Source organism: Mugil cephalus, chromosome 9 (genome assembly GCF_022458985.1).
Source record: "Mugil cephalus isolate CIBA_MC_2020 chromosome 9, CIBA_Mcephalus_1.1, whole genome shotgun sequence".
In the NCBI taxonomy this organism is placed as follows: domain Eukaryota; kingdom Metazoa; phylum Chordata; class Actinopteri; order Mugiliformes; family Mugilidae; genus Mugil; species Mugil cephalus.
Window position 1 is genome coordinate 26,668,333 of NC_061778.1, and position 25,109 is coordinate 26,693,441.

Below are 25,109 nucleotides of genomic sequence, written 5' to 3' on the forward strand. Positions count from 1 at the left end.
GTTACACAGGTATAAGGTATATTAGTAGCATACAACTTTCAAATTCGTCTTCATTGTTCTACAAGAAACACATTCCTACTTTTACCTCCAATACGTTCTATTACAGGCATGTTTTATTGTCTTTCATGTCATACACGTTTACATAAAATACGTGATAAAACATAATGCACCGTTATGGACTGAACCATACAACAGTGTATGAAGTAATTTAAGTTAGATTCACATTGACAATCTGCAACATTAATTAGTCATTTGTCTTCATGTTGATGTTAATAGAACTTTGAATGCAACTTTACATTTCCACAATGCTGTTTATGGTTTTACTTAAAGGTCAGAATAACTCATAATTTAAGAAGATAAAGTTCAATAAGGCTTTACTCTTTGAGTGTCATTATGACTTGTAGCCAGTGGGGGAAGCCAGGTTGCAAAAAATTCTCAACACAAGCTCCAATCCAGTTATACAATCCTTTTCTTTCCCAGACCACACACGTTCACACACTCACACTCCCTCAAGGTATAATCGTCCACCTAGGGGCTAGACTGGCAAACCACAGGAAACAAGCAACCCAGCATTTAGAGAACATTGTTCATTATTCTCTTTTTTTCTCTCTCTCCCTCTGCTCACATCAAGTCTGACTCCCGAAATGCGTTATGGATACACACACAATGAAAGAGAGATAAACGTGAAGTAGGAAAAAGATTTGGGCTTGGTGGTGTATGTTGACTATGACCTCAGAAAAGCTGAGTATTAATAGCCACAGGGACAGCAGCCATCCCCATGCTATTTCTGGTTGTGGCATCACACTTGGTGTGTGTGTGTGTGTGTGTGTGTGTGTGTGTGTGTGTGTGTGTGTGTGTGTGTGTGTGTGTGTGTGTGTAAGTTGTCTGTAAAAGACTATAATAGTATGTGGCTTAACAAAACGTCTGCATGCACACATTGTAAAAGTACACTGCAAGATATTTCATTATAATAACAGCACCTCGTCAGCAAAAGTGTATTTATTTGCATATTTTTGTCTTTTGCATTTTACCATAATTGTCTGCTGCCATTGTTACAAGACCAAAAGACCACAGCAACATCACAGACCAGTAATGCCCATTATACACCCAAAACCAAGATTGATGGATGGATGGTTGATGAATAGACAACATTTCAAGGGTGTGGGCATGTTGTATACTACAATACTGTGGAGATTTTTGGTGACAAAACTGCTTTAGACGACTTTACTGAAGTAGAACTCTCATAGTCAGAGTTAGAGTCATAGCCTATGATATCTAACATAAAATATTATGTTTGCAATATTATAACTGGAATATTGATTATGTGAAGTTTCTCAGTCATCCAGGTCATAGTACATCCAAAAACAATCTAAAACAAGTGCAAATGGAACAGAAGAAGCCACTTGGATGAGAAGTCAAAATTCTTTAAAATAACATCACTAGAGGTGAATCGATAAGTCAACAACTTCTCCTTGGATAAATATCACAGAGTGCAAAGGGTTTTTGCAGCCAGCTAAGAGTGATCCTATTCTAGATTTGTGAATTGTAACACACTATCTCACTCACCCAGTTCTGACATATTTTTCAGACAGTCTTGTGTTGTATGTGCAACATGTTTGAAGTCTGCCAACAGATTTGTAGTGACTGGAGAGCACTGTGGGCCACACAAGATACTTGTGTTTCTTAAAGTACTTCATGGTACAGTCTGAGGTCTGCTTTGAATCACTGTCCTTTTATAGTAGCCGGCCTCTTTTCAGTTTCACTTTCTTGACTGCAAGACATTTGCATTCATTTAGCACAATCTCTTTTCTCTGTGTGTATTTTCTGAATATTTACACACCAATGCTTTACAGCTTAGCAAGGTGTTTTTGTCTTGAAATGCGACTCCTTTTTTTCTCATAAAAAACATTCATAAAAGCAAGTGTCCTGGATATTATTCATCTTTCAGACCTTGTCATCCCTTCCACAATTCCCCAACTGCAGTTTCCTTATGGCATTTCAAACAGTGGCAACTGCTACTTGAAAGTGCAAATGTATGTATGTATGTATGTATGTATGTATGTATGTCTGTATGCATATTTTTACAGCATCTTCCTGTGTTAGCTTAATTTCAATCACCTGGTAAGATAGGACAGCATGTGTTTATTGAGTGAGCTTGATGAAATGACAAACGTCAGTGCACTAACTTTGCTTTTTTTTGTGTTTTGCTGTCGCAATGAAGTGCATATTTTTTATGAGCTGTCATTATACACCATTAGCTATCATTATACACCGGCATCATCAAGAAGAATGTTATTATCAGCCTTACAAACAGTGCAACACTTTGACATGTCTGATCACTGTCATAAGTTAAGGCCAAAACATTAAGGTGTTGTTGTCTGCATGAGTTATGGCTTTTTAACTCTTAAATTTATTGTGTCAGGCCTCCATTAGAAGAGTACAAAAGGCGTAGGGAAATTGCTAAATATATCATGTCACACATCCTGCAGCTGCACCAGCTAAAGGGTGACAAGACGTACTCACAGACTTGACAGAACACACTCAGACGTGGCAATGGCATACACACACAGTCATACATATTTTAACACGTTCTTAGTTTCTCTCTTTCTTTTTTCTTTTTCCCTCTTTCTGTCACGATCATGCACACACACACACAGGGGACTGGAACCCCATAATTACCCAGCGGTAGAGCCCACTAACCACTAGCTGGTGGCCGTGCGATGGTGTGATCGCTGGGGCCCATTGCAGAGACACATTTTCCTTCAGTGCTGATCCGGGGTCAGTTTTACAGTTTCCCTGCTGGTCTTTGAGGTTATGAAGGGGCTATTAAACTGATCCATAGTCTGCACTTAAGAGCAATGTCCTCCCACAACTGTGCAGTAATACAGCACGTGGCATGTCATTTCATGGCTTGTCCAGATGTGCAAATTTATTTTTATTTTATTTTTCCATATCCACACAGATCTCTCAATTTATTATGCTTTCCTGCGCACACAACCACTGTACTATTTGTTGATGAGCATGGAAGGTAGATACTGTCAATTCGGAGGTTCAATGGCTCAAGAGAGAACATGTAACCAACAGAGATTTAAGGCCACGGGAAGTCAATTTTATTGGTTGCCTACCCTACAGGATAGGTCAATGATATCATTTTAGTACATTGTTACAGAGAAAGATATGACAGCTATGAATAGCAGCGTCAGGGCAAAGCTTGGGCGTTGCTGTGAGTTGTTTAGGTAGTACTCAGCTACCTTCTTGTTGGGGTTTGGCCCAGTGAACCAGAGCTGCATGCAGAGGCCAGAGGCTTTGGAATGAGTGGTATAAATGTAGGAGTTGGACCAGATCTGTTCACACATGGATTTGGGAGTGGGGAACACTTCACTCCACTTTCTGCACTTGCTAGATTCAGGGCATTTGTTGATCTCTGCTCAAGGATGAAAAGAAAAGACATAAATCATGAGTGGAACAAACTGATATAAATAGAACTGGTGATCAGGAAAAATTGCTGGAATGGCCTAAGAGTGTGTCTTACTTGAGCTCCAGTCCCATCCCTTGTGCCAATTACTCTTGCAGGTGAAATCGTTCTTGCAGTCTTCCCACCAACTTTCACAGTCCTCCTTACACAGAGGCACATCCAAGATACGCTCCTTACGCCAGCTCTGATCCACCTGCACACAATCACATAATTAGCCAATTTACATGGTCCACAATCAAAACACAAATGGAACATTTCAAGGAATACATTCCAGTTGCATTACCGTACACTGTGAAGATACAAACCCAAAGTTATTTAATAAAACTTCATAACTGATGATATATGTATAGTCAGTTAATCAGGCAAGCCATTTCACACTTTCACTTTCCTGTGCTGCCATCTAGTGTTGCAAGTACATACCTACACAAAAAGGTTCTAGGTCAAAGGGACAATATACATACTGCCTGTATCCACGGTCCTAAATGTGGTGAGCATTCATAAAAGCAAGTGTCCTGGATGAAATGTTTCTTGCACTGTTCGCTCATTTGCCCACAGTGATTCCAGTTGAAGTTGTACAGGTAGGAGTTATCATTGTGGGCCTCTGAGGTGGTGTTGGCCGTGCAGCACGCGTTCTCCCGCCAAGGAGTACACTGGAAAGAATGAGAGGAAAGAAGGACATCTTTATGTTATATTTTTCAGCCTCTTTACAATTTGTAAGACTATACTGTCAAAATGTTTATCCATCATAGCTATCTAAACCTCAAAACACGCCATAATTTAGTTTAGTCCATCTTTGATTTCCATGTTTGCGTTATTCACCTGATTGTATAGTTGTCCCTCGGGGCCAGGCTCTGTTTTGTGGTGTTTTGCATCCATACAGATGTTGAGTTTGTCCAGCGACAGAGCACTGCTGGAGAGGGAAAGCAGCAAGGCCAGAATAACCCACATGATTCTGGAGGAGGGGTGTAACAGCATCTGTAAGTGGGAGGAGCTTGATCAAGAAAACAGGAAATCTGATGAGATGGTAGCCAACACTGCACAGCAGTCAGAAAACCTCATCTGAGTATAAAGCAATGCTCTGTCCATTCTAATCATTCCTGGGGTCACATTGACAAGTAAATAGTATTTATTTGTATGCATTGCTTGCAGAATTGAGCATTACACAGATCTGCTGGTTCAGTATGTTTGAATTTCTCACCTTCAGGCACACTTAATCTGGACTCCTTTTGGAAACCAAGATGTGTATTGATAATACATTTGATACTCAAATGTATTATCTATTACATAACACATTAACCACCCACATTCATTAAAGTTTAGGTTTGTTTGTTTTATTTCCAATCACGATCACCCCCAAACATCATGACATCTGTGAAAAACACAACCCAGAGCCTTAGAGAAACATTGAAAAACATAAAACTACAGAAAGTGCTGAGTAGCAAAGGGTTCCATTAGTGACTGATCAGGACATTTTGACACAAAGATGGAGAGTACATGGGTACTGGTCCTTGGTTCTTTGGCAAGCTGGTAACCTGAGCGCCAAGATCGCAAAACAGAGCAAAAAAGGGGTGCAGGGTGAGTTAGATATTATATATATGTTATTAATTTGCAAAAGAGGACACAGAAGTTGGACAGATGTTCAAATGTTTTTGAAGCTCATTAACTCCATAAAACTATTACTTTCAACTCAATCTTTATCATTCATCATATGGCTAAAATGAACCTTGTAATGTAAAGGACAGATTAGTACAACTTTATGAAAATTCAAAACAACTTCTTTATTACAGTCTATAAAGTCTTAGACTTTTTGATTGCACTTCACAGTTACTATACTATTTATACAGTGGCAAAGTGGATTTGTCTCTCTGACTCTTGACATTCTCTTCCTCATTTTTATTTAACAGAAGAATAAAATAAAAGCTGTTTTTAGTGCAAAAAGCCATACAGCTTACATTTGTCAGAGAGTAAAGAATCTTTCTATATCCTTTGGTATTCATTCTAGAAACAGTCGGCCCCTACATGTTAAAGACAAACACACCAATAATTAATTTATAAGAGGATGAATCTAGGCAAGTTATTAAATCCATCTTACCTTGTAAAAAAATCTAAATGTTCACTACAACACCGCAAGTCAGATACATAGTGTGTTATCTGATAAGTTAAGGCAAATACTAGCTGCATATATAGTGGAAATACACTTAGACAGCAATGAGAATACTGAGAAACACATTCTTGTTACCTTGTTAGATTCAGTGATGATTCCTTCTTGAAGAGAATATCCTATGTTCCAGTATCCTCAGTCACCTCTTAAACACTTTTCAAGACCAAACAAAAATGATAAAACACATCTGTGCCCACAAGAATGTGTGTGTTGAAATGTGTGACTGGAGTGTGACTGAAAATACAGATCCCACTAACAAAAGTAACACGTGAAAACTTTCAGTGCTCTAAACTAATTAGTTTCCAAAGTCCAAAGTCTACCTTGTGCGCATGTGTCTTTGGCATCAGGGAAAGAACAAGAAAGATATAGTTAGGATATTTGTTCAAAAGAGTGTGATTCTCTTAGTTTTATGGCATCATAGTACGAGGGATATTTATCTTATCTCAAGGTCACACCCACACACCCACAGTACACTCGATGGGAAATGTCAGAGTGACCTGTGAAGGCTTGGGAGTAAAAACACTGTAGTTAAGATATATTTCTGCTGTATTCCGTATTCAGCTCAGGATGTTCAACCTGCCCCAGGAGCTGCTGATCATATTCTACTCTGCTATAATCCAGTCTGTCCTTACTGCAACTGTCACGTTCTGGTTTGGATCGGCCACCGGACAGGACAGGGACCTTCCCTCCATCCAGGACCTGTACCAGTCCAGGGTCAGGAAGTGGCCTGGTAAAATCTTTCTTCCCCCGGGCTGTCGCTCTGATGAACTCTGAGCAGTCACAGAGCACGTGATCGTTCCCATTAACTCTCGTTACATTTTTTGTACATACTACTGTTCATGATCAGGGAATACAGACGGAACCTTTGTTATGTGACACGGTTGGCGGGAATACAGACGGAACCTTTGTTATGTGACACGGGGAATCGGGACACATTATTCAGAAACACCGACGGTTTCCGGTCTAATTGTTTTGAATTTTTTTTAAACTGGAGCGAGAGCTTGGCAGGTACTTACTTTATTGGTAACTGGTAAAAATTACAATTATTTTATATTATTTGATTATGTTACACTAATTCAAACGTTTACCTATTCGTTGAGATAGTAATTGTTTTTGTCTCACTCAACAGGAAGCGTTTTAGTAGGACATTAATAATTTGTTAGCTTAAGTTACCATGTCCCAGGTCCTCTGTCGCTTGTTGTATTACAGTAACTTACTAAACTTATGGCTGCACCATTGTATTTTTTTCCTTTTTACACTTAATGAGTCATTTTCCCTTGTTGACAGACATGTCCACGCTTTTCCCTTCTCTGCTCCCACGGATAACGGAGTCCCTGTGGTTTAACCTGGACCGACCATGTGTGGACGAGACCGAGCTGCACCAACAGGAACAGCAGCACCAAACCTGGGTAAACACCTCTGCTCCAGCACTGCTTCTCCATCTTCACCATCATGTTTTAATATTTGCTCTTCTAAAGTTGCAGAGTATTGCTGAGAAAGACAACAACCTGATGCCAATTGGGAAACCTATCTTTGAGGTAAAATATTTTTTTTTTAAATTCCACACTTTCTCAATATGTGACACAGTTCCCGCCATTTCTCTGAATCTTACGGTTGCAGGCGGGCTATGAAGAGGAGGAGGAAGAGGATGATGAGGATGAAGAAGACAGCGAGGAAGATTCAGAAGATGAAGAAGACATGCAGGACATGGATGAGATGAATGACTACAATGAGTCACCTGATGACGGCGAGATCAATGAGGTGCTTTCATTCATGATTTGGAAATGGCACATGTTTGCTGTTGAAAAGTGGAGGAAATTAACTGCTCTTTAAGATCCGAAGCAGCCAATAAAACCTGTGTTTTTCATTTTCAGTTTTCTGGTCCTTAACTAATCTCTGTTTCTTTCTGTTAGGTGGATATGGAAGGAGCAGACCAAGATCAAGACCAATGGATGATTTAAGACAAAAGATGATTTCTCTCTGGCCTTTCTACTCACAGATGAAAACATGACTCTTCAGTCTGTGACACAGATATATTTTTTTATTTGTGTATCCAGGATAAAGAATATAGTCGCATCACCACAAGATACTTCAGGCGGAGATCAATACATTTGTCTCATTTCAAGTGAATCTTGGAAGCAAGTTGTTGGACATACCTGTAAGTGTTGCTACACATTTATCTACTAGTGAGGGATATTTCTGAAAATACTACCGTGGGTGTGTGTGTTCAAGGGTCAGTGCACATGTTTTAGTGGCAGCCCTAAACACAATTTATTATTTTTTCCTGGCAAAACTGCCCCACACATATCAAGTTCTCAAAATTATACAGATAAACAGTGTACAGCTGCACAGTGACAGAAGTATGCACTGATCTGATGATCTCCCATTTAAACTTTGACCTTGTTATATCAGCAGTCATGTGCTACTCAAAGTCTCCAAACATCTGACTGAGTGCAAGTCAGCAAAATAATTTGTTACCTATTAAAAGGACATTCATCATATAGCCCAGTTTAAATACATGGTGTACTGTGTACTGTATGCTGCTGGTCTTTTGTTACAGCTACATAGTCATTGTGTTAGAAAAGCATTTTAACATTATATGTCAAAGAATAAAGCTGTCATTACTGCTGAAAAAATATGAATAGTAATTTCAGTTCCCATGGTGTTCCTCTAAATTTTCTTGTTAACTAAGGCTTTGGTTATGTGACATGAATATTTGTATTAAATTATATTGATCAAGCCTTGTTTTTGTTTTCTGCATTTTAAATCTTTTATAATAAATGATAAAACATATTGATTGCAGTGTATGTTTGATTCATGTCAGTTCACTGTTTAGTAAGATAAACATCATGAACTTTAGGTCTAACAATGAAAATGGTGAATTGCCCATGATTCATTTTGTCTAATTCAACATTTGATGTCATGAAAGTTTTGGCTTAGTATTTTTTATTTCCTTGCATTAATAAATTATGCAGATTAAAATCTGAGGCACTACAATTTTCACATGAATGCAATTATGAGACCAATTTTGTGACACTTTTCTTTAAAGCGTGCTTTGATGGAGGGTATGTCGTCATCCACTGCCACTCCTAAAATGTCTAATTGCGTTGATATCCTGGCTTTCAGGATTTACTTGATTCCCAGGTACACCAGCTCTGCCATCCCATCCCTGATGCCCTTGCTGTACTCTAGCGTGGCCCGGTGGATCTTCCACTCATACAGGCCGCTCTTGCGAAGGTGTCTGAGGAACTTTGGAGCCCCAGGAAACAGCACGTTGTCAGCCAGAATCACTGATCCTTTTCCCAGCAGACCAGAGCCCTCCAGCATCTGTAATGCACAGATGCAGGAACTGAATGGCCTGACCATGTTGGTAATGCGCTTGACTTAAATACATTAATTTGAGGCATTTTTGTGGGTCCAGATTAGGCCAATTGCAGTACAGTAATAGTAATCATAAGGAGGTGTAAACATCATAAAGACATTGAATAAGAGCCAACTGTATCTGGAGTCACGTTCATTTTTTGGTACTACTACCAAGAGTTCATATGTGTACGACCTTTCTAATGATGTATTCTAGTTACCTGCAGGTCAGGGAGGTAGCATTTCTTCCAGTGATCCATGAAGACAAGATCCAGCCTCTCCAAGTTGTATTCAGACCGCAGCTGAGGGATCACCTCATCCGATGGCTTCACAATGAGTTCCACCTGAAGCATTCAACACGGGACAATGTGGATGTCTCAAATCCAAGTAAATACAAATGATGTGCATGAAGTGCCCTGGATTTACAGAGAAAACATCACGTATCAGCCATCTCACCGTGTCATCATCAAACCCTGCCAATCGAATGATCTTCTCAGCGATGGCAGCATTTCTCTGGTCCATCTCAATGCTGTAGAGCCTGGCACCCAAAGGGAGAGCCCTGGCAATCCGTACAGTGCTGTATCCACAATGAGCACCCAGCTCCAACACCGTCAGAGGGCTCTGCTCCATCAGTAGCCGGTCCAGGATTTTTCCTAAGCACAGCATGCATTTAGATATTTAAACTTTTACTTTATGATCCTAATAAAAACATAGTTGTAATCAAACCAAAAATCTCTTCACCCTTTTTAGGCCCAATGTTGCTGATGAACTCCACCTTACTGCACCAGACATCGAATGCTTCCAGGATGCTGTCTGGGTCTCCAGGTGTGGCATGAGTGAGGACGTACTGGTAGGCCCGCTCCTCTCGGGTCAGACCAGTGACACAGTCCTTCCATATCCTGACCAGTACAGCCCGGTACAACAGGACAAAGTAGTAGCGGTACCTGATAATTAATGTCAGCAGAAGGGGAAGGAAGGCCAAAGCAATGGCAGCTGACACCATCCTAGCTTGTGCAGAAAGAAACACACAGGTAATATATGCTATATTGTCATACAGAATATACTCATTTATATGTTCACTAAGGAGGAGCCACGTCTTCTTTAGGGGTACAATAACAATAAGACTTTAATGTCAACTCTGTCAGTTCAGATATTTTTTAAAAGTAATTTCACTCAGTATGTTTAATATGGTTAAGTTTGGCTTTCATATGCTTTGTTGATTTGAAAGATGCCACAGGCAATCAAAACTACAAAACTGAAAAAGGAAATTATCAAATGACCCTTAACTAATACAAAGAAAATAAAGAAATACACTCAATGTTAAACAATGCATCCTTTATCATAAAAGCTGGTTAGATTAAACATGTTTTGTCATTAAAGCTTTGCTAGTCTTATACAATCTATGTGAAGATATGAGATCTACATAGAAACTAGAGCCCATGATTTAATCGTGTGGTAGATTTGAGGGAAAATGACTCTCTAGATGTTTCTGCTTGCTCAGGTAACTCGAGACTCCACAGGTTTTCTGCATCTCAGTGAACACATGCTGTGACAAAATATTCATTATTTCATTCATTTTCTATGACCACTTGTCCTGTGGAGGGTTGCAGGGGGCTGGAGCTTTCTATGACAAAATGTTTAACCAATGAAAACTGAGACAAACTCACCTGTTTTGTAGGAAAGTTGGATAAAAGCAGAACAGAAGCGCTAATGCTGACCCAAAGAGGCACTTCAGCTGAGACTGGTGCAGAAATACAGAGAGAGGAGTGTGTGTAAGAGAAGATCAGAGACTCAGGGGTTTTGAATAATTTATGTATCATGTGCATGGCGGTAAATATATATATAAAGATTATTCACAATGCTAGCAACATAACCCAATCTATTGCTGCTAAACAGCATTTTGTGTCATTTGTAAAGAGAAACACAAAAATGGTTCAGATTCTAAAAAACAGGGCCAACGCTGTGAAATGGACCACACTCAGTGAGACAGAGAGAGGCAAACTGTCATGCGATACATCAAGTTAACATCAACAGGTGTGTGTCTTTGCGTAGGTTAAATGGAGTCTAATTTCATCCTTTACTCAGTCATGATGGAACGATCAAGAAAAACACAGAGAAAGCGCAACACACTCGAAATCATTTTAATCAATGTTTATTTAAATACAAAAACACAGTAGAATGAGTAGAATCATGTTAGGTATATAAATAAATATAAAATAAAATGCAGATAAAAAAAATACAGACCAAACCAAAATGTAACTATTTATTGTTTGAGACTGTGCCCTTTTGTCTTTCAGTGCTCCTGTGCCTGTGATCATGGTCTTGTTGTCTTGTCATTCTATATATGTGTTTTTACTCATCAAACCATCACTAGGAGACTTTAGACAAAGTAAAAGAAACAACATGAAACATGAAAGTAACTTTGTATGTCTTTTAAATGTATACTGTATGCTTAATGAAAGTATCACCATATATGGTAAGATTTATGGTAGGTAGTATTAGAAAACTATTTGTCTCTGCAGGAATAACAAAATATGTATTAACCATTAAAAAAAAACACGCCCTTTTAATTCAATGGATAATTAGACATGGGTTAACTTTTTCGCTAGCATGACAAAAAAAACTACACAATTATTGCCCCAGTTCAAACTAATCATTCGTAGTGACTTTTGCAAACAACGCCTTGCCATAATTCCAAAATTAGGGCTGTATTTGGTGACTACAGTAAAGTACACAAACATCAGCTCTCTAACTTTGGTTATATAATAAGTGACTGATTGTGTTTCATTTAATAACTGTCGTATTCAGAATTATTTAGGAACCTTAGGCCATCCACTGATTTCGCAGGCAGTTCTGGCCTTGTTCCTCATCTTGGTTAATGTGCTGAAGTTTGTGTACATTACTGTAAATTGTTGCTACTAGTGTCACACAGTTACATATGATTGTAAAGTTGCAGGGCAGGACTGCAGTGGTTCATAAGTGGCTGCTCAAAGCTGTGGACAGGGTTGTTTAAGGAGAGCCCTGATGAACTTCTTCAGCTCTTTGTCCCCTCTGGTCCACCTCACCAGTCGAGTCAGCACTAGTCTTCCCTCTTCAGCCTGAGCCAGGGCCAAGTACCATCCACCATTGGCACCATTCGCTGCTTTTCCTCCTTCTTTGGTCTGTCTTTTAACTTTGTGGTCCTCCTCTAGCTCTTTATCTTTGCCTGTTTCTGCAGAGTCTAAACCAGGACAAGTACAAGTGCCTCCTTCTTGGAGCCACAAAGCACTGTGGGCCATCGCGCCTCCAACCTCTTCTGCCCTCTCTGCACCTCCCCCTGCCCACCTCAGGATACGGCTGCGGGGCGTAGGCACTAGCTGACGGTCACCTCCCACTGTTGACACGCTGCCCAGACGCATCTTAAATGCTGCAACAGAGACAGAGAACACAATCAAACAGGTGTCACTTCAGACACACTGTAAACCAATCTTTTTGTCTCTAATTACATAAGCTGGTCCGTGGCTGGTTTTGCAACAGTTATGTATCTTCAATTGCATTCACCAAAGAAGAGAATGTTGTGTTTAGAGTCTTTTATTATCACTTTGTTCTCACCATATGGACTGTGACAGAAGTTTTCCTGGATGTCAGTCTCTCCTTCTGCTGCCAGGCTGCAAGCATCACAGATAACGCTTCCTGAGGGGTGGAAAAGAGAAATGATTCCATAACTGAAATTGTCTACTGCGGGGACAAGATGGGACTGCTGTCTTTAAAAAGACATACTAGTCACAGGGTATGCAAAACTTATTGATCTCTCTAGAAGACTCTTAACTGCACTGGAAACAAACCTGAGAAGTAGCAACCATACATGGTCCAAATTCAATTAAGTAAATAGAAATAATACAATAAAGAAATTACTTTGGCAAGCTACATACATTATATACACACTACAATACATTTAGTCAAGTATAATAGTAGAACAACAGAGTTTAAAACTTTGGCTCTAATTTTTGCATCATACTAAAATATACATTCAGGTGTGACAGCAGCATGAGAAGAACTTCCATATAAAACATAAAAGTACTGAGCAAACTGCATTTAAAATCTAAAAATTAAAAATATGTATTCTTCAGATAATTATATAGAACATTATAAGATTATAATTGATAGAACAAACAGCAAACCGAATTTTTTGGTGCTTCATGCTTGAAGTGGGGTTATAATTAACTGCTTAATATAAGCTTAACCAAGGATGTCCGATATTGACTTTTTGCCAATATCCGATAGCCGATATTGTCCAAATTCTTAATTTCCGATTCCAATATCAACCGATATGGTATACCGATATATGCAGGCCTTTTTTTTTTTTTTTTGCCCGGACTAATTTTAGGTAGCAAGCAACCTGTTAGCCACACTAGCTTCACTCTGTTGTTGTTTTGGCTCCGGGTGCGGTTTGATAAGGTCATCAATCGCGCGCCGGTAAATGTATCAGGACCCCACAAGCAGCAGCAGCAGGAACGCGCAGCAGCACAACCCGGGTATTATGTTATCTGTTTTCATTATCGGTGGTAAAACCGATAACAATATGAACAGGTATTACAAAAATAGGCTAATATCGGCCGATATTATCGGTTGGCCGATATTATCAAGTATCCCTTAAGTGATTTCCAATGCAGAGGTCACAGTACAAAACTAAGGCCCTGCTCAGACCTTGTATTAATATTCATCGAGAGAATCCAATTGCAAGTGACCAGCTTAAAGGACAGGTGTGAACTCTCCCAGGATGAACTGAAGACGCTTCTGAGAAATTCGATCTCTCTTGCTGGATTGAAAAGTGTCTTGTTTTAATGTCAAATTAATGTGGAAAACGGTGGAATAAAAGAATAAAGTATGGCATAAAGCTGATTACAAATATATTTCCATCAAACTGGAGTTTTAAGTACCCTGAAATACAGTGTAACTATAATAATAATATAAATACGCCTGTTTAGAAAATTAATACTTTATGTAGTTATTATGTGCACCTGTAAGGTATATTAAATTATGCAAACAAACACAACATAATACAATATTATTATAATAATATAATATCAAATATTATATAAATGTTCATTTTAAACAATTAACAAATGAGAAGTCTTAAGGACAGGACCTCGGTAACACTAGAGGCCCTTACTGGAAACTGAATACTTCTGTATTTGAGAAATGGAGTATTACACTGACTATAATATTTTTAAATTACTGCTTTATGAGCTACAAAGTTTAGCTCAATCAACACAATTAAGTAGTGTTTTATGGTTTAATTTAATAAATAAAAGGCAAATTCATTTATTTAAATTTAGTTGCCGGAAGGTTCAGTTCAAGGTTTAAAGGTTTTTATTTGTTTTTTATTGTCTGGACTTTCAGGACATAAAAAGGAAGGCTGTTTTGCTCTCACCTTAAAATAAACAGTGCAGATACAAAATGAACACTAGCACTAAATCTTTTAAAATCAACCAATGCACAAAAGTGACTGAAGTGCAATAGTAGCTTGTTGAGATGTGCATGGGCAGCAGTGCAAATGGTACGTTTAAACTAATGGTTAGTGTAAATGTCAAATTAATGTAGTAAAATGCACCTTCTCTTAATGCAAAAGACGAATAAATGATGGAATAAAACTAATTACAAGTAAGGCTGAACTACATGTGTCTCTGTGGAAATAAGTATTATTTGGTGGAGTAGGCTGACTCATGGGCAGACTTATGTGCCGGAAATAAACACGAGATCAACAGCTGTTTTTCCTAGAGGTTAGTCACTGACCTTTCAGCTCCTCCTCGTGCCTCAGCTCCTCGGCCGTCCGCCCCTCCTGCTCCCCGGTTGCCGGGATACAGAGCTCGGTTCCGCGTGGAAACCGCGTACAGTTGAACATCTCAGGCCATGGGAACCCGAACGCGCTCATGACGGGCACGCAGCCGTCCCGCACGGCCTCGCACAGGCTCCTGCAGGGGCTGACCGGTCCGCTAAGCTCGGGGAGGCACACCGGGGCGAACAGCGAGCACAGGAACTTCTTAGTGTCCCGGTGGCACAGCTTGGAAATCAGAGGCAGCCAGGCCGCCGACTGCTGCTGGGCCTCCCTCAGTGTATCATGGCCGAGCAAGTTGGGTACCCACATGCGCCTGTAGCCGATCCCGTGGCACAGAGACAGCGTGCTGGGGATGGGTTTGCACACCGAGCGGACCGAGGAGCTGAAGCCGAGCGACGGGGGCCCGAGCTGGGCAGGAGGCACGGCGTCAGACGCAGCGGAAACTCCGAACAGAACAAAAAAGCAGAGCCGAAAAACAGACATCGTTTGTGTTCAGAGTGAAGTCTACAAAGCTGCAGTTCCCCTGCCTGGACTTGACCGGTCTTTAGGTGTAAACAAAGAGGTGTGAAAGAAAGAGGGGGTAAATGAGAGGGAAGGCGCCTCCCAGTAATCATCCCTCCCCATCAGACTCCTGTCTGCCTCCACATCTGTTTGGGTTTTAGTTTGAGGCGGGACTTTTATAGAAGACCGCACAAAACAGAAAAACAGAAACAAGTGATGCAACACGATTACCATTCTTTCATTTTGTACACTCACTTGCCACTTACTTAGGTACAATAGTGACAACGACTTAAGTCTAACGTAATTGTCCTGCACTAAATATTAGCTTCAGGATGACTTGTTTATGCTATGCTAGTTAGTATTTATTTAAAATAAGCAAGCCGGATGTTATTCAAGTGGAAAGGTTCTTGAAAGCTTTATTTGTAGTAGCCTACTATATATTAGTTTACACTAATGTACGTGATGTGACAAGTGAGGTAAATACAATACTTACTGCATCAGACAGCAGACTTTCTAAACTATTCCGATAGGGCATATTCAAGATTTTTTTATTTTTTTTAATCAAATGCTACCCTTGCCATTTATCTTCTGCTGTATATATTCTTCCATATGTTTCTTTTTTAATTAAACCTAGCTCATTTCATTTTTTGTGATATTGTTTAAGTGCATATCCGCTCTGCCTTTTTTCATTTATTGTTTAGTTTATCAAAAAATACATAGATTAAAAGTTAGATTACAACAGCTGTAAGTGGTCCAATAAATCCATAATAACTTCAACTAATGTAATTTTACTTGTATGTATGTATTTTTATATTACTCAAAAAGAGATTTACTTTTGCTTTCTTTCCCGAAAATTAGAAACGTATGTACTTTCTAGAAGAACAGAAATATGTTTTGGTGTATGCAGAGATCTGGAAAACATCAGTGTAATCACATTAGTTACTGGAAATAAAACGTAACTGTTAGAAAAGCATTGTGTGGTACTCTGTCACCATACCAAGCCAGAGGGTGTCAGAGACCCTTTCATGTCTTCAGAGACTGCCACATGTGAACCAACTGTGCACCAACATGTGCACCAACATGTGCACCAACTCTTCCTGTTTTTTTCTTGTACTACAGTAGAATTTTGCTACAGCAGCCAAATGGAAAATTAGGAGCAAATACTTACTTAATGCATTATATTGACAAACATCACAAAACGATTACAGGTCACAGTAATGCAATAATATAATAAATGGAGTTGTTAGACAGCCCAGGGGTAAAAATTGACAAATGTTTGGGTCCCTATCAATTCACACCTACCATCCTTTGTGAGTTAAGTATCCTGTGGATATACAGAGTGTAAAATATGTATTGAACACATCACAATTCCTCATAGTAAACATATTTCTAAAGGTGCTATTGGTATATGAAATTTTCACCAGGTGTTGGCAACAACCCAAGTAATACCTGAAGATGACAATGCCAGGGTTCATTGGGCTGAAATTGTCAAAGAGTGGTTCAAAGAGCACAAGACATAATTTTAGTACATGCATTGACCACCACAGAGCCCAGACCTTAACTCCACTTTGAGATGTCCTGGAGAAGGCTTTGTGCAGAGGTCAGACATTAATGGTGAAACATTAATGCAACACCGGATGTAAATAAATTTTGTGTCTTTGCAAAAGCTTCTTATCGAAACAATGCCACAGTAGATGCTGCTGCAATTAAAGCTTAAAGAGCTCCAACGAAACATTAAACTTTTGTGTGACCTTTTTTTTATTAAAAAAAATCCCTTGTCACGTGACGAGTGCCACCGTCGCTTCTGAAATACCGGAAGTGGCTGTTGTTCCAGAGCTGCTGTCATGTGATAGCTCGTCCGAAAAGCTGCTGTTGACAGTAGCTTCCTAGCTTCAGATGAGGCTAAAGTAAAACCACAGAGGAGAGAAGTTTTATGTTTGCTGTAGAAGAACAACACGGCTCGTTTCTGACGGAGAGCAAGGAAGCGGGGGTCGTGTAGTTTCGCCCCTCGGACGCTGCCATGGGTTGCTGTTACAGCAGTGATAACGACACTTCAAGTCAGGTAGCTAGCCGCTAGCTGGCTAAAGACGATCGATACATGTTTCATTAAGTAGTCAATGTTTTATCTATTAGACAGCATTTCTTGTAAAATGCATTTGACGAATATGACGCAATATCCGCAAGTGGTTCTTTCCTAACAGTTAATGTTGTAAGACCTTAGCAACAATCTTAGCTTACCGTAAGCCTCCGGGATAGGCCTAGCCTGTGAAGTTAGCACAGGCTGCCTTAGTTATTTCTGCAACATATGTACTTCCGTTTTTTTTATATAATTTACAGCCTAGAAACAAGTCATTAGACTAGTTACTCTTAAATGGCTAAAACACCCCGCAATGACATGACCAGATTTACTAAACACCACAGGTTGATATTCAGATATCATTTTGATGTGTTTGGTGTCATATGACTCTCAGGATTCCCAGTTATTTTTAGTTTAGGGAATCGGCTCTTATCTTTCCTCATAATCAGTTTCAGTTTTAGTAATAGCAATAGAAATAAAGTGTCCGTTTTAATCATATGTTCCATATTACTTTGAAAATATAACTTTTGTTCAAGTTGTAAGATAATCCTGACAATAACTGTAACGATAAGTGTTTTCTGTTTAAAAATGTGTTGCTACAATCGCAGAGTGGACACCTCAAACGTCTGTGTATACCATCTTTATATTGTTATACCTGGGAAATTAGAAAAATGTAATAAGAGCATGAACTTTAAAATGTCCTTATTGTTCACTCATGTTCTGATTTATTTTTAAAGAATAATGAAGAGACTAAGTCGCTGATCACTCCACCAAACCCTGCCAGCAAACCCCTGAATGGAAATGACTGGGGCAATACTAACCTCCCCCCACAACGGACAGATGAACAGGCCCTTCTTACGTCCATTTTGACGAAGACCGCACAGTAAGACACTACTTCATGCTGTAGACTAGTCAGATGCAGCATGTATTTCCTGACCGTAAAATCCTTCTTTTGTGTAACAAACGTATCATCATTTCCAGGAACATCATCGATGTCGCAGCGGCTGACTCTGTAATGATGGAACCCAATGAATACATGGACCGAGCTCGGCAATACAAGTATGTGTGCGAAAAGTTCCGCATTTATATTGGGATACTGTTGTTTTTTTAGCATGGCTCAGATGTGACTTGCTATTTAAAAATGGCTTTAAAAATAATGGAAAATGGATATATTTTCCTCAGTCTAAAGATTAGTGGCAAGTTGAATTATATGTAGCATATAAACTGTAGAAATTTCTTGGATATTAGAGCCATATGACAGTAACACTGTAATTAAGAGCATAAATCTGAACATGTTGTATCTCTAATTCCTGGAAACAAAAGTGAGTCAGAATAATGAGATTTAAAATGCTTACCAGTACCAGCTATATTATTGTAGCTAGTGGTGATGGCTTAGATGACTGGATGTGTTAAAAGAAGGTGAATGTGGGAAGGTGTTGGTGTAGAAGTTTTTGTGTAAACAAGAAACTTCTACACCAACAGCTCGAGGAGGAGATAAGGAAATTAATGGTATCAAAACATTTCAACTGCATTGGCCTTCTACTGTTCAGTAGAAACTAAAACATCAAATAAGTATCATCTAGTGGAAGTAGAACGATTTCTAAACAGGGCAGCTGTGTTTAGACTAAAATACAGGTGCAGATTAAACTGTAGCTTCCCAAAACACTGTCTCCTGGTTTAAGACATGAGGTGACGTCTTCTAGACAAAATTAAACTCTTTAACTGCAGTACAGCTGATGAAGGCAGCAGCCCTAACAAGCTTTTTCTTCTTCTTCTTCCTCTTCAGTACGAAACTGGCTATGTTGAGCACCAGTCTTCCCCAAAAGAAAACGCTCCCTCTCCCCTCCCTCACCAGCCAACCCCACCAAGTGCTTGCAAGTGACCTGGTGCCATACTCAGATGTTCAACAGGTAATCATACACTAGAATACACTCACTTACCAAAACATTATGTACACTAAAAACAAATATATTCTAATATAACAATCCCACACTAAATAGCAACTTCACGAAGGTTATAATGTTCAGTTTATGATGAAACAGTACAAGTATGGAATTTGTGTTGGAATTAAAGTTATAAGTGTTCTGTTATTTAGCCTAGCCCACTGAGGAACATGTGTTGGTGCAACACAATACAATTTAATAGTACTACAAACTTTGCAGAATATCATAACATTCATGAAGAAAAGATTTTTTGCTGAACTTTTATATTAGAATGCATTTGTTTTCAGTTGCTAATGAACTGGCAAGTGAGTGTATGTTGGCTTGTGTCTCCTGCCCCCACATTGTCTTTAACCCTTTGGTAACGGTGGGCTACATGGTATTGTGTGGTTTAATGTAAATCTTAAAAGATATCAAATGCTTTCCCTTTGTCATTGTCTTTATCACAATAATAGAAACATTGGTTTCTCTTTAATCTTATGTGTTTGCCACTCTATGAACAACTTACAATTATTATTATATATATACATTTTTTTTTTTACAGGTGTCTAAGATAGCAGCCTATGCCTACAGTGCTATCTCACAAATCAAAGTGGACGCTAAAGAAGATCTGGTTGTCCAGTTTGGTATTCCCTGATTTTGCGAAGCCCTGCATATTCCTCCACCCATCCCACGCTCTCTGTGTCACTCCTGCATCCTCATCTCCAGCCCACCTTTTTATTAAAGCATTTTGGTCCTTGTGCTTCTTAGCTATGCCTCTAACTGCTTCAAAGATGGAGAAAATGGAGGATTTGACATCCTTTGGTGTAATGATGGATCAGTGACGGTTGTCAAATGGGCAGTTGCAGATGGTTTACTGTTGATGAGTATTGTCTCATAAACAACAAATCCCTTATATCTAAGGCACAGGCTTTGTCAGAACCAGCTTTAAAGAAAATAATTATTAGAACATGGATAAATGGTTTTCAAGACCATCTCACTATTTTGTTTGTACTCCTAGCCTGTAACCTAGGGCAAGTAAGGGTAGCTTTACACCTTGATGACTAATTGGTACAGTGCTACTGGCTGGGTTGAGTTATTGGCTCTTTGTTTAAATATTTGATATAACTTCCACCAGAACACAAGAAAATAAATTCTGTGGTATGGAATAATCAACACCATCATAGCTACATGTTACATGTTGGCACTGCATATGTCTTTCTCTCTCTGTTATCCTGTGGTGACACACCCAATGCTCAGTGTTTTTCGTTGGATACAAAAACTATGTAAATATTGGAACCAAAAAGGTGAATATGTTTTTGTTTCCCCCTCATGATGAAGATTATTATAATTAATATGTATTCTGGTAATCTGGTGTCACTCTCCACTAAGAATCATAAACCATCACACCAACCAGGCTGTAGTGAATTTCATTGACATTTCTTTGTAATGTATAAAAAAGAACCCCGAATCAGGTTGGGTTGGTAATTTGTCATGTGATGTGTAGACTGCTATGGCATCTGAGGTCAAATCATGAGTGACCTGTCCATGGCAGGTGAGGATGCAAACACAAAGCAGAGGGTGTGCTGGGTGGGCCTGCTAATGTCACTGAGAATCGACGGAGATTTCATGGGGTCAGAGTTCTCGAGTTTACAGACGGTGATACTAGCACTAAAGAACAGGCAGGCAGACTCTTTATATCAAATTCTATAACTACACATATTTAACAGCAGTGCTGGCATTCAGGGGTGAAGGGGGTTCTGTTGAGGGTGCAGGAACAGATACTGTGTATTCATGCCTTTGTACAGAATTATGTGGTTGACTATAAAACCAGATGATGGATTGTATGAAGTTCTTTTTGTAGAGAGTACATTGGTCAGGATTGGCTGAGATCTTGTGGCAATTCTATTTTTTTTTTTTTTAAATGAAATGCAAGAACACTTTTAAAGCCTGCATTTGTTAGCTTTTAAACCAAGCTTTTCGCTGCAGATTGTAATATGATGAGTTGTTAATATTAATCAGAAACTAACCATTGTAGCAGTGTGGGGGGAGCATTTGCATCTATGTACACACACACACACAGTGCAGATAAAATTATCAGACATTTTTGTGATTATTTATTTGTCTTTTTAAATGTATATGTGCTCTTCGGAGGAGAGCGTGTGGCTGTAAGCGTTGGCAGGGGGCATGGCGAGCCGCTCTTGAGCCTCTAAAGGGATGTTCTACAAGGCTGTGATTATTTAAACTGCGCAACTGATTTGAGCTTTTTTTGCAATGGGTTATTGCCAATTTTTTTTTCTGTTTTGTTTGTTACTCTATCTGTTAATACTACCTGAAATATGTTTGTAATATCTTAGGCTAGTAACAAAATGTTTTTTTGTTTTGTTTTTTGGTTTAATTCATTAAAGACTTTCAACAACACATCTGTGTCCTCTAAAATAAATGCCGATATCCATATCCATAAATCTGACAGCAATAACTTGTATGCAACCTAGTAACCCCTAACAATATTCCAATATTTGTTACACCCATTCTGGAGATATCGGATTAGAAAAACATTTGCCCACTCACTTCATAATAATTGAAATATTAATTAAGGTAATTTTGCAGTCATGTTACTGAACATCCTGTTATAATTGTTCATTTTAATATACCACACTTCCAAAATGGCAACAGTTTCTTTTAATAAAGGATTCAACTTAGTTAGGGGACAGGGACTTTTAGGGGGGAAGCTAATAAATACATTATATAGTTTTTCACAACTAAAACACTGACAGTTTATTAAGTAAAGAAGAACATGAGAAAAGAACTAACAATTCAGATTCTACTACAAATACTGTACACAAATATACTGCACTTGTGGAATATTTAGCTTTCATATTATACTATGAGTCTACAAACCACAGAGGAGAAGAGTCAGGGGAAAGTCTTGCTGCACCTGCTGTGATCATTGCTGTCCTGCCAGATCTTTGCCATGACGCGCTCCTGCCGTGTCACAGCACTGAAGTCCATGGTCTTTAACTGAGGCAAAACAGAAATCACACGGCTCCTAGAGACAAAGAGACGCACAGTAAAAGGTTTTTGTAGATTTGAATGCATCTACAGTATACAGAGACTACAATTACAGCCTCAGGGTTGTATGACTCCACTGACAAGATGCACATGAATCCATGGTCCATCAAGACTCAAAAATGTTGTGTAATGAAGGAATGCATTAAAAAAAAATCTCCATATCATGTTATCATGTTACAGTGAAGTTGAATTTTGGATATAAAATGTGTGTAATTTTATCGCACGTAGAGCTTGAATTCTTGAGTTAGGGCCAAAAATGAGTTTAACGTTGGGTAAATAATGATCAGTTCAACTTTGAGCTTGAGAGAAAGTTTATGTCAAAGTTGAAGAAATTCCATGCGGGTGTTCCTGAGATATATATACTTCTGAAGAACAGGACGTAAATAAAAAATAATATTACGTCCCTAGCAACAGAAGAACATTGAATTGGAAGAAACTTCAAGTTAACACATTATGATTTCATAAGAGAGATCACTGGTGTTTTAACTAGCAGCCTATATGTCTCCAACCACAATGAGCCACTAGTCAATGCACCTTGTTGTAACCAGTGTTGCTATGCAGACCAGGAAATGTAACATTAGCCTGATCTACATTCATGCACCTGTTACACTGTTATGCACCTACATGCTTGCCAAGCAGTCATGTCTCACATACACACTCATATTATGTTTATGCTCTTATAGCAAAGATTAATCTCTCTCTCTCGTCACCTCTGAAGTATGATAGCATGAATTGCTAACTGTCTTGTTCTGTTCTCTACACAGACATCTAGCAGCAGGTGTGAAATAAAGTTTGCTACTGTGGTTGCAGGAGGTTGCTGCAGTATTCAGTACTAAGCAATGTCTGAAAAGCTTTGGACATTTAAAAATACTTCATCTCAGTAGGACATGTGAGTGTGTCGCCACCTGTAGGATTTGTTGCTTTCTATGACATTTCCATGCAGAGTGATGGTGTGTAGATGTGGCAGCGCTCCCAACCTGTCCACCTCTGACAGGATAAAAATGCCGTTGCCATGCAGATATAACACACGGAGTTCACGTAGCTCACACAGAACCTGAAACACACATGCGCACGAATTGCAGATGTACTGTGGCACACCTTTAATCGGACAAAAGGCAATGATGTACTTTTATGCTCGTATATAAGTACCATTAATTAATGAAAAAGATTTTTTATTAATGGTTTTGCACTTCTACATTTCTACATTACTTTGTAAAAATCAGTTTTCAAGTGGACTGTGAAGAATTATTTTGAGATTATGCATTTTATGGACACAAATCAGAGAGAAAGACTGCTAGTGAAAGAAAGCAAGAAAGTAAGCCAGGTAGAGGAAACTCACTTTGTCTATATGCGTGATTTTGTTAAAGGAAAGATCCAGCCATGCTAGGTACAATGGCTCGGCCAGGAAATGCATTACTGTCAACTGGAGGTCATGAAGGTCAGTGATGTTGTTGTTACTGAGGCGCAGAGAGGAGCTCAAGTATTTTTTCTTTGAATTTCTCTTTAAAGGCCGCAGACCACTGGTTGGTTCCTCTGACCATGTATCTGAAACGGGGGAAAAATTATCAGCTAGTGGCTTGATGATTAGTTTAATTTTGTGCAACACTTTATTCAGCATTGACCACAGCCTTCAGTTGATCAATTCATAATGGATTATGTTCTGCACAGGAATTAAACTGTAAGTTAAATTTAACATGAATACACACTCATTTGTATTGCAGTAATCTGTGATGACAATAAAGACAAGTGTTCAGTACCATACAGTGAGAGTGGAAACCTTTAGAGGGGTATGACAGAGACAGAGGTGAATACCTGCCAGACAGCTGATGTTTTTAAAAGATAAATCCACTGGAGCGCCATACATAGTCCCACCTGGAGCAGACTCGCCCACCTGTGGAGCGATAAACTGAACCAACAGCTTCCTTATCAATGTATGCCTATCTTGTCATGATTTAGTGTGTAATGCAGCAGCTGTAAAGTAGGAAATGACACATGTTAATTTACCAATCACACACACACATATATATATATATATATATATATATATATATGTATATATCCCACACTCACCACAGTGTAAGGCAACTTAGAATACCCCCTCTCGGTGTTGTGCACCTACCGAAGAGACAACACCCCGTTACTGAGGAAACAAACAGGTACATCATGGGATTTGTAGGCTCTGTATCGCTACTGTCATACTATCTGTCAGGGTCGTCATTCAATTGCGCTTCCGTACTTGATTCCAGTGAAATATATATATATATATATATTTATACATATATATATATATATATATATATTTATACATATATATATTTCATTAGCATATTTCATTAGCATATATATATGCTGCAGCTAATCTGTCATTAGTTCATTAAACGGCTCAAATACGTGTTCCTCGCTTGCTAGAAACTCTTGTACAGTTTAATTAATTGCACCGTACACCGAAACTTTTATCTGGTTTAACAACGCCGGCGGTCAACACTGATATTTAATACAATATGGTCCGCTGCGATATGCCTGGTGTAGACCACGTGGTATAAAATATAATTAACAAAACAAAACTGGACATTGCGAATACTGAGTACGTTAACTTGTAACTGCATTAAAAGTCTAATATCCGCCTATCTTAAAAACTAAGCGACCCGGCGTAGAAAGCCAGCGCGTTACCCGGTCAACTTCCGGTCTTTAAACCAATCATATTCGCATATTTTCAGACGCGTCGG

At 39.0% G+C, this 25,109-nt stretch overlaps 6 protein-coding genes across 11 annotated transcripts; 2 read left to right on the forward strand and 4 right to left on the reverse strand.

The window, feature by feature from the left end:
• Window positions 1-3,087: 3,087 nt before the first annotated feature.
• On the reverse strand, window positions 3,088-5,879 carry folr (folate receptor). Of its 2 annotated transcripts, none has more exons than XM_047594023.1 (5): window positions 5,715-5,879; window positions 4,295-4,466; window positions 3,937-4,125; window positions 3,533-3,668; window positions 3,088-3,424 (listed from the first exon to the last, which is right to left on the reverse strand). In XM_047594023.1, exons 2-5 carry the CDS (start codon window positions 4,448-4,450, stop codon window positions 3,153-3,155), a joined length of 753 nt encoding a protein of 250 aa, XP_047449979.1. In that variant the 5' UTR covers window positions 4,451-4,466; window positions 5,715-5,879; the 3' UTR covers window positions 3,088-3,152. The 2 variants fall into 2 exon arrangements, with proteins under 2 accessions (XP_047449979.1, XP_047449980.1); XM_047594024.1 differs by having other exon boundaries at window positions 4,295-4,450; window positions 5,715-5,874.
• A 176-nt stretch (window positions 5,880-6,055) lies between these two features.
• On the forward strand, window positions 6,056-8,904 carry anapc15 (anaphase promoting complex subunit 15). 3 transcript variants are annotated; one of them, XR_007113383.1, is made up of 6 exons: window positions 6,461-6,644; window positions 6,924-7,045; window positions 7,115-7,174; window positions 7,257-7,397; window positions 7,550-7,794; window positions 8,763-8,904. XR_007113383.1 is itself a non-coding variant. In XM_047594027.1 (5 exons), exons 1-5 carry the CDS (start codon window positions 6,204-6,206, stop codon window positions 7,595-7,597), a joined length of 534 nt encoding a protein of 177 aa, XP_047449983.1. In that variant the 5' UTR covers window positions 6,056-6,203; the 3' UTR covers window positions 7,598-8,429. The 3 variants fall into 3 exon arrangements, 2 of the variants coding, with proteins under 2 accessions (XP_047449983.1, XP_047449981.1); XM_047594027.1 differs by lacking the exons at window positions 6,461-6,644; window positions 8,763-8,904 and adding an exon at window positions 6,056-6,366 and having other exon boundaries at window positions 7,550-8,429; XM_047594025.1 differs by lacking the exon at window positions 8,763-8,904 and having other exon boundaries at window positions 7,550-8,429.
• On the reverse strand, window positions 8,763-9,999 carry tomt (transmembrane O-methyltransferase). The gene is made up of 4 exons (XM_047594033.1): window positions 9,738-9,999; window positions 9,453-9,649; window positions 9,218-9,340; window positions 8,763-8,963 (listed from the first exon to the last, which is right to left on the reverse strand). The coding sequence occupies exons 1-4, from the start codon at window positions 9,997-9,999 to the stop codon at window positions 8,766-8,768; spliced, it is 780 nt and encodes a 259-aa protein (XP_047449989.1). The 3' UTR covers window positions 8,763-8,765.
• A 1,122-nt stretch (window positions 10,000-11,121) lies between these two features.
• Window positions 11,122-16,262, reverse strand: sfrp2l (secreted frizzled-related protein 2 like). The gene is made up of 3 exons (XM_047594020.1): window positions 14,772-16,262; window positions 12,588-12,668; window positions 11,122-12,402 (listed from the first exon to the last, which is right to left on the reverse strand). The coding sequence occupies exons 1-3, from the start codon at window positions 15,295-15,297 to the stop codon at window positions 11,984-11,986; spliced, it is 1,026 nt and encodes a 341-aa protein (XP_047449976.1). The 5' UTR covers window positions 15,298-16,262; the 3' UTR covers window positions 11,122-11,983.
• Window positions 16,263-17,127: 865 nt separating this feature from the next.
• Window positions 17,128-21,732, forward strand: lamtor1 (late endosomal/lysosomal adaptor, MAPK and MTOR activator 1). Its single transcript, XM_047594032.1, has 5 exons — window positions 17,128-17,377; window positions 18,130-18,275; window positions 18,374-18,451; window positions 19,179-19,302; window positions 19,877-21,732. The coding sequence occupies exons 1-5, from the start codon at window positions 17,336-17,338 to the stop codon at window positions 19,967-19,969; spliced, it is 483 nt and encodes a 160-aa protein (XP_047449988.1). The 5' UTR covers window positions 17,128-17,335; the 3' UTR covers window positions 19,970-21,732.
• lrrc51 (leucine rich repeat containing 51) lies at window positions 21,236-24,592 on the reverse strand. 3 transcript variants are annotated; one of them, XM_047594030.1, is made up of 5 exons: window positions 24,454-24,592; window positions 24,196-24,274; window positions 23,723-23,928; window positions 23,289-23,437; window positions 21,236-22,360 (listed from the first exon to the last, which is right to left on the reverse strand). In XM_047594030.1, the coding sequence occupies exons 2-5, from the start codon at window positions 24,245-24,247 to the stop codon at window positions 22,228-22,230; spliced, it is 540 nt and encodes a 179-aa protein (XP_047449986.1). In that variant the 5' UTR covers window positions 24,248-24,274; window positions 24,454-24,592; the 3' UTR covers window positions 21,236-22,227. The 3 variants fall into 3 exon arrangements, with proteins under 3 accessions (XP_047449986.1, XP_047449984.1, XP_047449985.1); XM_047594028.1 differs by having other exon boundaries at window positions 24,196-24,289; window positions 24,454-24,507; XM_047594029.1 differs by lacking the exon at window positions 24,454-24,592 and having other exon boundaries at window positions 24,196-24,406.
• Between the last annotated feature and the right edge of the window lie 517 nt (window positions 24,593-25,109).